Here is a 15,362-nt window from a genome sequence, read left to right as displayed (position 1 = left end):
GTTACATTTTGTCCTGGAGTGAAGGAGCCATTTCAGAACCTGGAGTTTCAGGATATGGCTGCCTTTGTTTATTCTGCCTTCCTGTCTGCCTAACAACACGCTAACTAACCTATCTCAGTATGAGGTGTGATTAAAAAATTCAATGAATGCTGGGTTGGCTGGTTAGCTCAGTTGGTTGGATCATGGTACTAGTAGCACCAAGGTTGCCAGTTCGATCCCCTGCATGGGCCACTGTGAGCTGTGCCCTCCTTAAAAATAAATAAACAAATAGACATTTTATTAAAAAAAACATACAGTGAGTGCTGCTGTTGAATGCCACCCAACAGAAAGGCAGAGATTGAAGTGGCATGTCGAACCTTAGTAATAGTGTGTGACAAGTTTCAACTTGTTAAGTGCAGTCAGGTGTGAGCTACGGTTGAGAGAAGGTGTGTTTTAGTGTGCTGTAAACCATCCTTCATCATGACAATGCTCCGTGTCACACATCGCTTCTGGTATGGCAATTTCTGCCAAATAAAAACATTACGGTGTGTCCTCATCCACCTTATTCACCGGATCTGGCACCGTACAACTTCTGGCTCTTCCCCAGTCAAAATGACCATGAAAGGTAAACATTTTTAATTGATTCAGGACATTGAGGCAGCCACGACAGCACAGCTAAAGACAATACGGAAAAGGACTTCCAGAACTGCTTCCGAAAGTGGCAAGAATGATGGAGTGTGTTCAAAGCAAGGGGGATTTATGGCAATGTGTGTTTTACTGTAATAATTTTTTTATTTAAACATTCACCATATTGTTTGATCACACCTCATAAGTATATTTACAGTTATACAACCATCACCACAGTCTAATTCTAGAACAAGATGAGTGGGGGAGCTGGTAAGGACTGTGGGGGAGAGAGGGGAACACGGAGACCACCTGTCTCCCCACCTGATGAATGTGAGCCCCTGGAGGGCAGGATCTGTGTCTGCCCTGTTCTTTGGTATATTCAGAGCCTGGTACACAGTAGGCACTCAATAAATGGGGGTTCTTTGGTACCAAAATGTTTTACATTATATTTGTATGGTTCTTCTCCAGTTCAATAAATGCTTTCTTTTGCAATTTTTTAAGTTGAGGTAAACTTCACAAAATGTAAAATTCACCCTTTTAAGGTGCACAATTCAGCGGTTTTAGTATATTTACAAGGTTGTGCAACCATCACCACTATCGAATTCCAAAATATTCTCATCACCCCAAAATAAGCCCCATTCCCATCAGCAGTCACCCCCACCCGCCTTCCCAGTCCCTGACAACCGCTAATCCACTTCCCGTCTTTGGATGTGTCTTTTCCGCACATTTCACATAAATGGACTCACACTGTGTGGCCTTTTATTTCTGGCTTCTCTCATGAGCATCATATGTTCAAGGTCCGTCTACGCTGTAGTGAGTGTCGGTGCCTCTCTCCTTTTCATGGCTGAGTAAACTCCAGTGTATGAATGAAGCACACTGTGTTTATCCATTCATCTGTGGATGGACAGGTTGCTTCCATCTTTTGCCCATTGTGAATCCTGCTGCTGTGGACATCTGTGTACAGGTTTTTCTGTGGATGTCTGCTTTCAGTTTTTCTGGGTACATACCTGCAAGTGGAATTGCCAGGTCACAGGGTAACTATGTTTAATTGCCTGTGGAATTGCCTGACTGTTTCCCAAGGGGCTGCCCCAAGCCAGCTTATTTTGCATGTTTACTGTGTGCCAAGCAGGAAAACTGCCTTGTGATCCTCATAAACATTTGGCTAGACTTGGTGCTGTGGCACAGGTGAGGCCACGGAGGGTCCGAGAGGGAAGCTAGGGGCCCCTGGCCACACAGCCTGGTCCTGCTAGGGTCGGCTGGGGGCTGGGCTGCCATGAGACTGGGTGTGTGGACAGGACAGGGAGGAAAGCTAGGGAAGACAAGGTAGGGAGATGAGCCTGTTTCCTCCCTGGCTGGCCACCTGCTTCTACAGGGCCCAGCTGGGCACCCGTGTCTCCTCCCCAGGCAGATCTAGGCCAGGCCTCCATGTCTAGTTTCAAGTGCTGAGACATCAGCCTCCCACTGCCCAGCTGCCAAGACCTGGACAGCCTCACTCTTCAAGGCTTGAGGTTGGTCAACTGAGCCCAGTAGCCAAGCAAATTTCCAGACTCCCAGGGCCCCAGAAGAGGGTATTCTTGGGGGTCTGTGGGCTCCTGCAACAGGCGAGGCCTGCCCCATCAAGCCCTAGTGAAGCCCCATGGTCAAGGGAACAGGCCAACCTACACTCATGGAAATCCCCTCCCAACTCTGAAAATCAGGATGAACGTGTCCCCACTCCATCAGTGTGTGTGAGGACAGATGAGGGACATTTAATCGTTCACTCTGCACCCCCTTTCCCAACCCACACCTCAGAATCCTCTTTGTGTTCCGGAGACGTGGGTAACCCACTTTATAGGTGAGGAAGTCAAAAACAGGGGGGGGGAGACAGCAACATACCTCCAACCAATAATTCCCACAGCTTCCCAACGGCCCTCAGGGAATGGAGAAGTATAAACGCTTCTGTTAGTTCTCAGTGTCAACAGGATGGGGGTGGGGAATGTGGGGAAACGGGGAGGTAGGTCAGCAGGGGGCTGGGCCCTAGAAGCATATGGGCATCACAAGGGACCCCTGCCAGCTCACACCTCCAACAGCTGGGTTCTCTGGGCTCCAGGTTGATCTCCGTTTTTTTGTGGGCTGCTAGGTCCTCCAGGGGCTGATGGCTGGGGAAGACAATTTCTAAGCAGTGCACCAGGGGAACCCCCAACCATGCCAGCAGGATGGGCGGCCCGCCCATGCCCCAAAGGAGACCACAGACTTGGCACCTCCTGTTCAACCTTTATTTGCAAATTCTGAGGTCAGACATGGTGTCTGAGACTCTGGACAGTGTCACTGGATCTGCTTCTACCCCTCCCCCCTTGCCCTACTAATTCAGGGGTAGGGAAAGGATGGCCCCATCCCCACCACCCCAACCCCACTGTGTAACTAGATGTCTCTCTCTCTCTCTCTCTCTCTCTCTCTCCTGGACCTGCCGAGGGTTGCAGGATTCCATGAGGGCCACCTGTGGCCTTCCAGCCTCATTGACCAACCAGGGCTTTCCGGGGGCAGGTTCTTGCCCTGGGCGCTCATCTGGAATGAGGGAGCAGGACAGCAGTGCCCATCAGGGGCCTAGGCCAAGGCGAATGTTGACTCTCCTAGCCAGATGTCTCCGGGGTCCAGCCAGCAGCTGTACTGGGGTGGTGACGGGGGTGGCTTCTGGCACTGGCAGGACCCACACACGACGGAGGGCAGCCCAAGGAGAGGATGCTGCAGAGGGAGGGGCTCCCAAAGGCCACAGCCAGCAGGGTCAGCATCATGGCCTGGGCTGGGCCAAGGTGACAGCGGCAGGGGTGGGCAGTCGTGGTGGGCTGGGGGTGGCCGTGGGGGTGGCAGGCCCCGAGCAGGAGCCCCAGTGCTTATCCAGGTGTAAGGTGGAGAGCAGGTGGTACAGTCAAGTGGGGAGCGGCAGGTGTAGCAGTAGGAGTGGCAGCTGGAACATACACGCAGGGCGGGCACTGCCAGGCGCCCTGGCCCAGTGGTTATGGCCTGGTGGGTGTGATTGAAGTACCGTGGCGGGCAGTGGGAGAGGCAAAGGTGGCCCGGGATGTAGGCGGGGCTGTGGCATTCTGCACAGGGAACATGGACACGGGGGTGAGGCTGAGATCTGTTGCCCTGGCCCACCCACCCGCCCAGGGCTGCACACACACACTGTCAGCAAGCAGGCCATGCCGCGCCGGGCACTCACCCTGGCACAGCCCCTCTGTGTCCCGCTGCACACACGCGCTGCTGGTCACCTGGGGTCCCATGGGCCGTGCTGTCATGTCCTCAGTCGTCCCATAGAGCAGCAGTGTGTAGCGGTACAGTGTCCCTAGGCAGGGGTTGCAGTGGGTATGGGGAGGAAGGAGGGAAGCTGTTGGTGGACTGATCTTGCCATTCTGGGCTCCACTCCCCAGCCACCCCCACCCCACCCTGGAGCCTCAGACTTAGATGGTGCCCTGGCCACCCAGGACCCATTGTAGGACACCTACAAGGCACTAGACATGCCAGCTCACAGTCTCTTCAAGGAGACCACTGGGAGCCCCTCTGCAGTAGGGTAACCAAGACTGGCTGCAGAGCCCCCAGCCTGTGCCCACCTCTCACCTGTGTTAAAATAGTAGCCCTTGTTTTCCAGGCCCAGGGTCCACAGGCCCCGCGGGTCCTCATCCCAGAAGTGGGTGGACATAAAGATCCAGTTGTTGTAGCCTTGGCCGCTGATGTCGAAGGGTCTGGGACAGACAAGTGGGGGTGGGGCAGAAGGGGGGCTTCTCAACCAGTCGTGAAGGGGCCAGTGAGGCACAGCAAGCATCTGACTGTGGTGCCAAGTGCTGGCTGCGGGACTGGCTTCCATGGGATATAGGCCACACCCGACCCCACAGTACACTTGTCCCTTCCTGTGCAGACCCACAGGGCCAGGTCCCCCGCCCCCCCACCCCCCGCACCTGATGGCCACCAATGTGGAACGGGTGCCCATGGGGCTGGTGAGTGAGATCTCCAGGTCCCCGCGGCGACTATAGGACAGTGACAGCTGCACCTGTACGTGCTCCAGCGAGCGGATGTAGTTGGTGTGACCAGCACAGGCCGACATTTTCTTCCTCACGTGTGTCAGTGGCAGGATGGGGCTGGGGGTGGTGTGGAGGGTCAGAGCCCTTCCTGCCAGCCTGCTGGGGGAAGGGTGGCCAGCAGGCGAGGTCTGGGCTTAGATCAGGGGGCTACCCTCTGGCTTTACAGATGGGTAAACTGAGGCCTCAGGGCCTGTCTCCCATGTGTCTGCCCCCTGGGTGTCAATTACAGGTGTGGGGGCGGTCTGGAGAGAGAACAGTTGTAAGGGGAGGACTGGGGGGTGACAGGTGTGAGGGAAGGGCTAGGGTGGTGACAGATATGCGGGAGGGTGGGAGAGGTGGCTGGTGTGAAAGGTTAGAATGGTGAGAGGTGTGAGGAGAGGTCTGGGAGGTCACAGCTCTGAAGGAAGCCTGGGGAGGTGGCAGGTATGCAATGGCTGGGGCCAAGGACAGTGCTCACGTGGGGGCATGCAGGACCCGAATGACGCATTTCTTCTGGGGTTGTGTGGGCAGCCACGTGCGAGCCAAGTCCACCAGCACTCTGGCATCCAGGAGCCCGTAGCCGTAGTGGTGGCTCACTGCATGGAGGGGTGGATGTCACTTGCGCTGTGGGCACGATGTCCCCACCCACCACCTGGCCCTGCTGCACCTTGTCGTCCCATGCCGTTGGTCCTCCAGTCCTCGGCCTGAAGATGTGCCCGCCTGGATGCACGAACCACCAGGTGCTGCATATCCCTCCATGTCAAGAACGGGCTGGGGGCAGGTGGGGATGTGAGCTGGAGCCACACCTGGGGAGCCAGGGCAGTAGGCGGGGCCCCCATCATCACCTACTTGGCTTCCAGAGCCAGGGCGATCATGCCCGCAGCCAGTGGTGCTGAGGCTGAGGTGCCCGTGTGCTTGTCGGTGCACTGGTGATGCAGGTCTGTGGTGACCTGCAGGCGGAGACAGGGGCTCGGGGCCGGGACACACGAAAACCGGCCCTTGTTTACAAAGTACCAAGGACTCAAGAAGGCACTGCAGAGAATTACAACAGGCTGGGGGTCTGAGCGCCTCAGAAACAAGGGGCCGGGGGTATGAAGGGGCGACAGTAGGGCTGGGGGCTAGGACCCGTGACTGTGCTCCAGCACTGCAGGGGTAATCCTTGGGAGGAGGAAAGATGAGAGGACTGGGGGAAGGTGGGGACCAGGAAGAAAGAGGGGACAGGAGGAAAGGCAGGGACCAGGATGGGTTAGGCAAGGTGGACATGGTGGCGGGGTCCACTGCTCACGATTTGGGGTTCGGTGACAACGCCACTGCTGTAAGTGGTGGTGAGGGTGGAGGCACAGGCCTCGCTGTACCAGGGCACGTGGCCCTGCCGGGTTGTGCTGCCCACAGAGAGGGTGTGGATGCTATTGGTGTAGCCATCACAGTTGCAGTTGTCATAGTGCAGGCCACCATTGCCTGACGCCCAGATGAAGAGTGTGCCCAGACCCCCGCGGCCCTGCATTTGGGGACAGAGATGGGGACAGGGGGTGGAGTGTCCGCATCATGAACAGGCACAGGCCTTCTGTGGCCCCAGGCTGCGCTCACCTTGGTAACACCACGCCTGAAGGCCTCCCGGGTAAGAATGCCTGGGCCATCCACTGTGCGGCCATCGTCCTCGGGGCCCCAGCTGGCACTGTAGATGTGAATGTGCTGCGGCTGCAGGCTCAGCGACTGGGCCTCGATGACATCGGTGATGGTGCCATCCAGCATTCGCACGCCTGCACAGGTGGGTGTTGGGCCTCGGCGGACAGCCCCGCCTGCACCACAACCCATCCAGGCCAGCTCCAGCCACCCTGGCAGGGCCCTCTCCCCACCACCAGGGAGTCGTCTGTGCTGGGGGGGTGGCGCGCTCAGCTCTCCCCACCCTGAGTCTGGGGCCTCTGCATTGTCCAGTGGCAAGGGTGTGGCCGTGAGAGGCTTCCTCCCCTGGTTGATCTGCCAACTCTCCCTGGCATTGTCAGCCACCCAGCGCCACCCAGTCCAGCCTCTGTCCTGGCGCGCCTCTGTACCTCCAATTCGGGCATTGTAGGCGACGCCTATACCGCAGAACCTGTTGTTAGCAATGGCTGCCACTTCCCCAGCACAGCGGGTTCCATGCCTGGCCCCAAGGCAGAAAGGGGTTCCCGTCAAGGCCCCCTGATCCCCAAAGGGCACAAGGGCCACCCCCAGGCCCTATGGGATGCTGGGCTCACCGATTCTCCTCACTGGGTGTGTATCGTGGCTGGGGGTCCGGGTCATAGTCGTTAAAGTCATAGCTGGCCAAGGGGTCCTGGGGGTGGGGTGGGGATGTGAAGGGGGTGGGGTAGTCTGTGGGACAGAGGCAGACCCCCCTTCCCAACCTGTCCCTCCAGGGGCTCACGTAGTTGGCCCAGAGATCCGGGTGGTCCTTCTCGATGCCGTCATCCAGGATGGAGACCACGATGCCCTGGCCTGACAACCCCTGGCTCCAGACCTGCAGGATGTTCAGGTCCGGCTGGACCTGGTTGTTCTGTGCCAAGTGGGGCTGGAGTCAGTGGGGATCCAGCACAACCCCAACCAATCGCCTGGCCCAGCCCGCTTACCATATACCACTGCTTGGAGAACCAGGGGTCCGTGGGCACCATTAAGGAGCGCTTCACCCGCCACCGCAGCGTCTGCTGCTCAAACCACTGCACCTGAAGGGGGACACACGCCAAGGCAGGGGCTGGACCCATCTATCTTGCCTTACACCCATGCACTTTAGAGGGTCCTGTCCCACGGACCAAGAGGACATGCCCCTCTGAGCCCTTCCTGCCAATTCCTAGTCAAAAGGCTTGTGTCTAGGGTCTGCCCGGGCTGCTTCCCAGGGTCTGCTAAGGAGCAATTGTCAATGGGGCTGTGGTTGGTGTGGGACGTGTGTCTGGGTTGCGACTGCTTGTCCTGGGACTTTGTGTTTGCTGGGGCTGATCTTCAGGGTCCCCATGTGCCTGGGGCTCTGTCTTCAGAGGGGGCCAAGGCCCTTGGAGCCCCCATTCCCAGGGCCCACGGACACATGGCCACTTCCCAGGGACCTGTCCTCTCCCCTGCAGTGGCCAGTTCTCTCTACCACCCCCGTTACCGTGCAGGACACCCTTGCATACCCACTTCCTCCCTGGTCCTCCAGCTGTACCCCTGCCTCAATAAACCACTCTTAGCACACAGCAGCAGTGCTTTCTGTCAAAATCCTCCCGTGGCTCCCTACCGCCCTCTCCAGGGCCCACAATGCCCTTCCTATCTGTCCCCCACCAGCCTCTCTACGCTGCTGCCACAGTGGCTGCCCCACCTGGGCCTTTGCACATATTGTTCTGCCTCCCTGGGGCTGCTGCTCCTCCTTTCTTGTTGATCTCCCACCTGCCCCTCAAACCGATTCCTGTCTCCCCCACCCCCATCTAAGCAATCAGGGCCATCATCTCCCCATTTGCTCTGCTCCAATCTTGGGAGCTGGCCCTGATTTCTCTCCCTCAGTCACATGCACCTAATCCATCGGCAAGCCCGGCCTCTCTCTTGCAAATATCTCCAAGTGGCCACTTCTCTCTGTAGCCAGTTCTCCGGGTGGGTTTCGAACAGTCAAGCTTCTTGCCTCCTTGCTGATCAGCCCCCCAACCCAGCCCATACCTCTTTGTGGCTCCCAAGGACTTGCTAGACTCAGTTTCAAATCCTCAGCTTGGCTTCTAAGGCCTTTTCCCTATCTGTCATCTTTCTGAGCATCTGGAGACCCGGTTCTGGTGCCAATTCAGTCACAGCCTTATTGAGTGACTTCAGACAGGATTCCTCCTCTTTGGAATTGTTCCTTCCATCACAAAACTGGCCAATTCCCCCTCGTCTACCCCATGAGCTAGCATGTTATCTGCCTCTCTTTATGGGGCACCTTGATCTGTCAGGATGAAACAAAGGAGGGAGGGAGGGAGCGTGGGGGGCAGGGGTTTGCAACAAGAATTATATTTTGTGCCAGGCCCTGGGGTGAGCACCGAGCCCATGCTTAATCATTTGCTTTCCACAGATGTTCCCCATCTGAATCCCCACTGTATAGACTGGGGGGCCAGGTGGAGACCATGACTCAGAGCAGGTAACTTGTGAAAGGTCACAGCCATTCATAACAATCACAAGAATAACAGGAGGTGGCTGAGACCACAAGTGGGCAGCCCCGAAGCCAGGCTCACCTTGGGGTCTTTCTTCAGGCGCAGGCGGTGGCCCCAGTGCGGGGTCAGGGACTGCTGGACCACGCCCCGGTGCCGCAGGTGGAAGTAGCGCCCATCTGGGAAGATCTGAGAATGTGGGGGAGCAGTAGCTTCGCTAGGGCCGGCTCCCCGATGGAGCCCCCGCAGGACAGGGACCAGCCCCTTTGCTTGCTTCCTCCCCCAACCAGGTGGCCACTTGGAGGCTATGAGTGCCCTCTGCGGGTCCTAGAATCTGAAGTTGGTCGAAGAAGGGATGGACTGGAGGTTCTTGAGGGTACCTGGGGGCCCCCCCCCTCCTGTCAGTCGGGGCCTGGGGTCTTGGGTTGTCTCGCCCCCGCCCCCTTCCCGTCCATCCGGATCCCACCCACCTGTCCCAGGTTGACGAAGCCGAATTTGCGGGCTAAGCGCTCGGCCTCCCGGTAACCCTGGGACACTCGCACGGCCCAGCTGCTGACATAGATGGGGACCCGGGCCGAAGCCCACCCCACAGCCAGGAAACAAACGAGGACCAGGCTCAGGGTCAAAGCCAGGCGCAACCAGAGAACAGTCCAGGCGGGCCGCATGGCGATGGGGGCGGGGTCGGGGTCTACAAATATCCCTCCCCCTGGCCAAACCGCCGAATTGGTCCAAGAGCCCGCCCCGCCCCCGGCGCCATAGCAACCCCTGAAAGGCTTCAACTCCCAGGGGGCCTTGCGGCTCCCCATTCAGGGGCTCAAGGATCCGACAGAAATGGGCGGGGGAACACACGCTTTCCCTGGTCTTTTGCAGACCCAAACCCTCTGGAGTCTCCCCATTTGTACAATAACCCAATTCTTCCGACCCAGAGGAGCGGGTTCACTGTTACTATGATTGACCCGCCCCTTTATTTAGCCCCGCCCGCTTTTCTACATACTCCTCCCACTAAAACAATATCAGCCCTGCCTCCTCTCCAGCCCAACCAGAATCGTTCTTTCGAGTAAGTCCCGCCTCTTCAATTTAGCTCCGCCCTTCAGATTCCGTCCCGCCTCCTTTATGACCAGCCCCGCCCCTCCTCTGATTCTTGCCAATGAATCTCTTCCCGTTTCTCCAATCAGCTCGGGCTTTTCTCAGGCCCCACCCACCAGTTCCGCCCACCCCAGCACGCTTCGCTCCTCCCCAGCTCCACCCACACAAAGGCTCAGCCAATAATCCAAGGCTATGACCCCGCCCCTCCAATCAGCTACGTCCCTCTCCCGCTCGGCCAATTGGCGCCCTCGGCCGTCGCGCCCTGCCTCCTACCTCTGGAGTCGCGGCTGCGGCGGCCGCGGCGGGCCAGAGGGCAATGCGACGGGGGAGAAGGGGCAGGCCCCACCTCCTTTGTCCGCCCTGCCCTCCCATTGGCCGGTGCGAGGGTCAGGGGGTGGAGACCAGCCCCGGGGCGGAGACCAGCCCCGGGGCTGAGCGGTGCGGCTCGCTTCGGGGGAAGACAGCGCGCGCTCCGCAGGGTCGGTGCGCCGGGCTGCGGTCGAGCTCGGGTTGCCAGCCCCGGGACGGCCGGTACCATGGACGGCCTGCGCCAGCGCTTCGAGCGCCTTCTGGAACAGAGGAACTTGGCCACCGAAGCGCTAGAGGTGCTCGAAGCCAAGACCGGTGTCGACAAGCGGTACTTGGCCGCGGGTGAGCCGTCGGGGGCGCTCGGGGCCGCCGCCCCATTTCACCGATGGGCACACTGAGGCAACCCTGGGCACCCTGGGGCAACCGGGCCTCAGACCTGCCCCACTCCAGCTGGCCCAAGCTGCGGGGTCCGGACTGGACGGCGGGGCGTGCCCCGCTGTACCGCGGGGGGTAGACCTAGATCATGGCGGGGGAGGGGTCGTAGATCTGGACCACGGTGTGCTACAGGTCCTCTCCTGCCCCCGCCGTGCGACCTCAGGCGAGAGCCCCCCCTTTCTCAGCCCCCGCAGCACGCCCATTCTGGCCCTCGGGTCTGGAGGCCCGTCCTCTGCCCCCTCCCTCAGGGCTTTGGGTGCCTGCCAGGCCGAAGTCCGGTTCTTCCAGTTGCCCTGCCGTCCCCCGGGGAGAAGGGGGCAGGAAGGCAGCCAGTGCCCTGAGTCTGGCCACCCCTGTCCCTGATGGACCCCAGCCTGAAAGCAAGTGTAGAGATCTCGGTTTTCCGAAGGGATGCCCCCTGCCAGGAGGGAAAGGTCACGTCCACCTTCCCTCCCATTGTTTTCCTGCTAGTACCCTCCTTGGCCTGCCCTCTCCCCTGGTGGCCCAAGGGCTTTGACCCACTCTGCGTGAATAGTTGAGTTGAATAGTTGAGTTGGAGTTCGGTTGTTTGACAGCTGTGTTCATTTTGGAGAAAGCTTGGATGGGGACCCAGGAAGAAGGGGGTCCAGCCACATCTGACTGTAACTTCCATTCCAGTCCCTCCTCTTCCTTTCCTCCTCAATGGCCTGGTGTGGCTCCTGCCACTTTCTAAAACTGTCCAGTAAACACCCATTAAATGCCTTCCTTCCCTGTTTTGCAGTGTACCAGTCCCACCCACTTTGTCACCTCTCCCAGGAAACCCCCCTGGAATGAATCAAAGATGCTGGGGTGGGAGTGGTGGGGAAGGCTTTAAGTGAGGACAATGACAGATGTTTTGAGCACCTTCCATTTGTAGATCCTGGGAATCCACTTTCATCCCATTTCCCCATCAATCAGGGCATCCCCATGCCAAGCAGCTCAAGGAAGATTCGATATCTGTCCCCCCCAGATTCCTAGTGCCAAACCCATGTCAGCTCAGCCGAGGACTTGCCCCTGGGAGCCAGCCATTGACCTCCTGCCTGGCTTTCCACATCCCTGCTACCAATGGGTGGGGGATTTAGGTCACAGTGCACTGGGGAGGGGCCCACCAGGGAGGCTAGTGGTTACAGGGAGGAAACTAAGGCCCAGAGAGGCAGGGGCTGTTGGGAGGTTGCCCCTACCACCTGACCTGACTGGAATATCCACCCCTCCCCCGACCCCTCCTACCCTGAGCCCCATCTGTTGCTGATCTCAGGTTGTGCCCCCGCCAAGTCCAAGGTCATCCTCCCATTGCTGAGGCTGCAGGAATAGGGATTGAGGGGAGGGGTGCCCTGGGAGAGCCGCTGCTCCCCCTCTAGTGATTTCTAGAGAAGGGGTGACATTTCCCCACCCCCTCACCCACATGTGGGAACCCTTGGACCCCACCTGCCCCAAATGGCCAAATCCCCCTTCCCAAGTAATAGGAAACCCAGAGGCGCCAGCTGGGGAGGACCCCCTCCCACTCCTGACCCCAGACTGCGATAGATACTAATGCAGGTGGAGGGAAGGGTGTGGGTGACTCTGCCCTTTGGTCCATGAGTGGCCTCTCTCTCTCTCTCTCTCTCTCTGTCTCTCTCTCTCTGTCTCTCTCTCTCTCTCTTTGCAGATAACAGCCTCAGGGGAAGAGGCGGGAGGCTGTAAATGCTCCCAAATGACCCTGGGCAAGTTCCTCTCGCCCTGCTTCCTTCTCTCATTGCCTGAGACAGAACAGGGAAGCACAGAGCCCCATACATAAGAAGTACTTAATAAATGTGACAGTTACCATTGTTTTCAGAGTGACTAGTGCTCCTGGCTGCCCCCACTCCCACACTATTCTCCTCTGAGCCTTATTGGTGTTTCTGTGACCAGAGGCCCTCAGTAATGTGTGGAAAGGACGAGTCTTCTGTGTTGAATGTATTTAGCTAAACCCACAACCCTAAGAGGCAGGGCCACTACCACCCCATTGACAGATGGGGAAACTGAGTCTCCAAGCTCAGTGTCACATGGTAAGTGAGTGGAGGAGCAGAGGGCTCTCCAAGGTCTGGGGGCTCTAGACTGCCCTTTGCTGCCTCCCACTAAGACAAGGGGTCTCAAACGGGACCATGCGCTACCTCAGGACACTTGGCAGTGTCTGGTGACATTTCCGGTTGTCACAATTAGGGGGTTCTCCTGGCATCAAGTGGGCATCAAGTGGGACCCAGAGTGAGGTGATTATAATTGCAGATGATCACTTATTCATTCAACAAACATTGAGTGGGCAGCTACTCTGTACCCACCAGGGCGGAGCTCCCCACTTACCTTTGGGGACCTCGCAGTCCCATGCGGGAGATGGATCTGTTAACTGATTATAGACATAAGACTCAGGGCTCAGGGCCACAGAGGAGTCACCCAGGAGTTGCAGGGGAATGTGTCCTGGAGGGGTCGCTGAGTCTTGTAGGGAGAGTAACAATGGTGGACTGTATCTGCCAGGCCAAGAGGAGGCCCAGGGGCTTGTGGGCCAGGCACGGAGTGAGCCAGACTCCCACCCACGCCCTCTTTTCTGCAGGAGCCGCCACTCTGCTAAGCCTGTATCTTCTGTTCGGTTACGGGGCGTCTCTACTGTGCAATCTCATTGGCTTTGTGTACCCCGCATATGCTTCGTGAGTGCCCCTGGGCTGTCCAGGTGGGAGGCATCTGGGGGACCTCTGGCAGGCAGCCCCTGAGCCTGCTTGCGCCTTCCCCAGAATCAAAGCTATAGAGAGCCCAAGCAAAGAGGACGACACTGTGTGGCTCACCTACTGGGTGGTGTACAGCCTGTTCGGGCTGGCCGAGTTCTTCAGCGATCTACTCCTGTCCTGGTTCCCTTTCTACTACGCGGGCAAGGTGGGTGCTGCAGGACACACACGGGACAGGGTCTCCAGGGAGCAGGCAGGCGATCAGAGACAGGGGCCTGAGGGGCCCGCCCTGCTGTTCCTGGGATGTCATGGGGGAGACTTAGCCCCTTCTCTCCAGAAACAGGCCCAGCCAGAGGTTGTCTGACGGAGATAGCCCAGGCCCATCCTGACGGGTATCTGACGGGGGTGGCCCAGGTCCACCTAGCCCAGTGTCTGACGGGGGAAGCCCAACCCCTACCCAGGAGGCACAGAGCAGGGGGCCAAGTGTGACTGCTGCCTGTACCCGCAGTGCGCCTTCCTGTTATTCTGCATGATTCCCGGGCCGTGGAACGGGGCTCACATGCTGTATCATCGCGTCATACGTCCACTCTTTCTAAAGCATCACGAGGCTGTGGACAGCGTCGTGACAGACCTCAGCGGACGGGCCCTGGACGTGGCAGCCGGAATAACCCGGGATGGTGTGTGCTCGCATGGCATGGGGGTGTCCGTCTGTCCCAGTCTCTGTCTGTCTGTCCATCTCTCACCCCACCCATCCTCACTCACCTTCACTTCTGCCTTCCCCCTCCTGACTCTGACTGGCTTCTGCTTGGCATCTTGGCTGCTGGGATCTGGCTCTTCACTGTGCGCCCCTCTCTCCTATGCTCTCTGGAACCAGTCCTGCAGACCCTGGCCCGCAGCCGGGCGCTCGTCACCTCAGCAGCTGGGGCAGTGGGCCCCCTACTGCCCTCAGAGCCAACCATAGGTAACCCCCACCCCTAGGAAGTAGGGCCTATATGTGTGTGCGTTCATGTGTGCGTGTACGTGTGCATTTATGTATGAACATGGGTCCACATGTGCATGTGTGTTGAGTGTATGTAGGATGGCTGCTGTCCCCTGGCGCGGACCCCACCCTGGCCCCCAGCAGCCTCCATCCCACTGTCCAGCAGCAGAGTGAAGCCCCAGGGCCTGAGGGCGCCACCAGACCCGCCTCACCCCCATGGCCCTCTCTCTGCAGCGAAAGTAAGCGTGACCCACCTCCAGAAGGACAAATGAAGTCCCCACCCAGCCCCAGGACACACCTACCGGCCAACCAGTCAAAGGACACATCATACCCCAAGCCCAAGAGCTCCACGGACTCCTCAGCTGACTCACCAGCACAGCCCACCACTGTTCCTTCATCCTCAAGCAAGCTGGCCCCTGGGAGCTCCTCACATACCACCTCCCAGCCTCAGTCCCCGGCCAGTGGCCCTGCCAGTGGCTCCAAGCTGCCCCACAAGCCCCAGGTTGGGCCTCAGTCAAGAGTGCCTCAGACAAGAGCCAACTCCTCTAGCCAGCCCCAGGCCCCCAGCCAGCAGTACAACCGGCCCTCCATCACTTCCTTGGGCCCCTCCCCGTCAGCCCACCAGGCCTCAGGCTCCATGCAGCGTCCCAGCACCTCCTTCCACCAGGGGCCCCCCATCGTGCAGTCCCCCAGTGGCACTACCATCCCCATGCAGCCCCCTAACAAGAGCCCTAGTGAGCCAGGGGACTCAGCCCCCAAGGCCTCCAAGTCCAGCAACCAGCATCAGAAGGGGTCACCAGCAGAGCCCCCCACCAGCACTTTGGTGCGTGAGCAGCCTGTGTCCTGCCAATCGGTGTCCCCTCTGGGGTACTGCTCAGAGTCTACCACTGAAGTAACCTGCAGCTGGCCCCGCCACCGCCCCTGGCTCCAATACCTGAAGCACTGTTGGCGGTTCAAACACATGGCCTGCTAGGAGAGGGCACAATAAAACTCATCTGGCCGGCCTTGTCTCTGTCTGTCCTGGGGGGCACTGGGGAAGGGGGCTCTGTAGGGACCATCCCATCTAATCTGGAACGGACGCTGTGTGGCCCTACTTTACAGATAGGGA

At 58.7% G+C, this 15,362-nt stretch overlaps 2 protein-coding genes across 3 annotated transcripts; one reads left to right on the top strand and one right to left on the bottom strand.

Moving 5' to 3' along the window:
* Positions 1–3,022: 3,022 nt before the first annotated feature.
* Positions 3,023–9,512, bottom strand: PCSK4 (proprotein convertase subtilisin/kexin type 4). Its single transcript, XM_033133483.1, is given in 17 exon segments — positions 3,023–3,434; positions 3,437–3,483; positions 3,486–3,686; positions 3,806–3,928; positions 4,201–4,325; positions 4,539–4,718; positions 5,119–5,236; positions 5,308–5,411; positions 5,490–5,590; positions 5,926–6,138; positions 6,228–6,400; positions 6,692–6,780; positions 6,875–6,951; positions 7,042–7,170; positions 7,244–7,336; positions 8,840–8,944; positions 9,226–9,512. Coding segments are annotated over 17 exon segments (2,292 nt in total). The 5' UTR covers positions 9,421–9,512; the 3' UTR covers positions 3,023–3,215.
* Positions 9,513–10,250: 738 nt separating this feature from the next.
* Positions 10,251–14,666, top strand: REEP6 (receptor accessory protein 6). 2 transcript variants are annotated; one of them, XM_033134234.1, is made up of 6 exons: positions 10,251–10,492; positions 13,167–13,260; positions 13,345–13,483; positions 13,784–13,952; positions 14,150–14,236; positions 14,489–14,666. In XM_033134234.1, the coding sequence occupies exons 1-6, from the start codon at positions 10,378–10,380 to the stop codon at positions 14,524–14,526; spliced, it is 642 nt and encodes a 213-aa protein (XP_032990125.1). In that variant the 5' UTR covers positions 10,251–10,377; the 3' UTR covers positions 14,527–14,666. The 2 variants fall into 2 exon arrangements, with proteins under 2 accessions (XP_032990125.1, XP_032990126.1); XM_033134235.1 differs by lacking the exon at positions 14,150–14,236 and having other exon boundaries at positions 10,255–10,492.
* Positions 14,667–15,362: the final 696 nt, after the last annotated feature.

The sequence above is a fragment of the Rhinolophus ferrumequinum genome, chromosome 18 (genome assembly GCF_004115265.2).
Source record: "Rhinolophus ferrumequinum isolate MPI-CBG mRhiFer1 chromosome 18, mRhiFer1_v1.p, whole genome shotgun sequence".
In the NCBI taxonomy this organism is placed as follows: domain Eukaryota; kingdom Metazoa; phylum Chordata; class Mammalia; order Chiroptera; family Rhinolophidae; genus Rhinolophus; species Rhinolophus ferrumequinum.
The sequence above is the reverse complement of the archived record's forward strand: the minus strand, read 5'-3'. Positions and strand labels throughout refer to the sequence as shown.

Coding starts and splice junctions, on each gene's coding strand:
- REEP6 (XM_033134234.1), top strand. CDS start 10,378: ATGGACGGCCTGCGCCAGCGCTTCGAGCGCCTTCTGGAACAGAGGAAC. Junction 10,493..13,166: donor CAAGCGGTACTTGGCCGCGG/GTGAGCCGTCGG, acceptor TCTTTTCTGCAG/GAGCCGCCACTCTGCTAAGC. Junction 14,237..14,488: donor GCCCTCAGAGCCAACCATAG/GTAACCCCCACC, acceptor CTCTCTCTGCAG/CGAAAGTAAGCGTGACCCAC.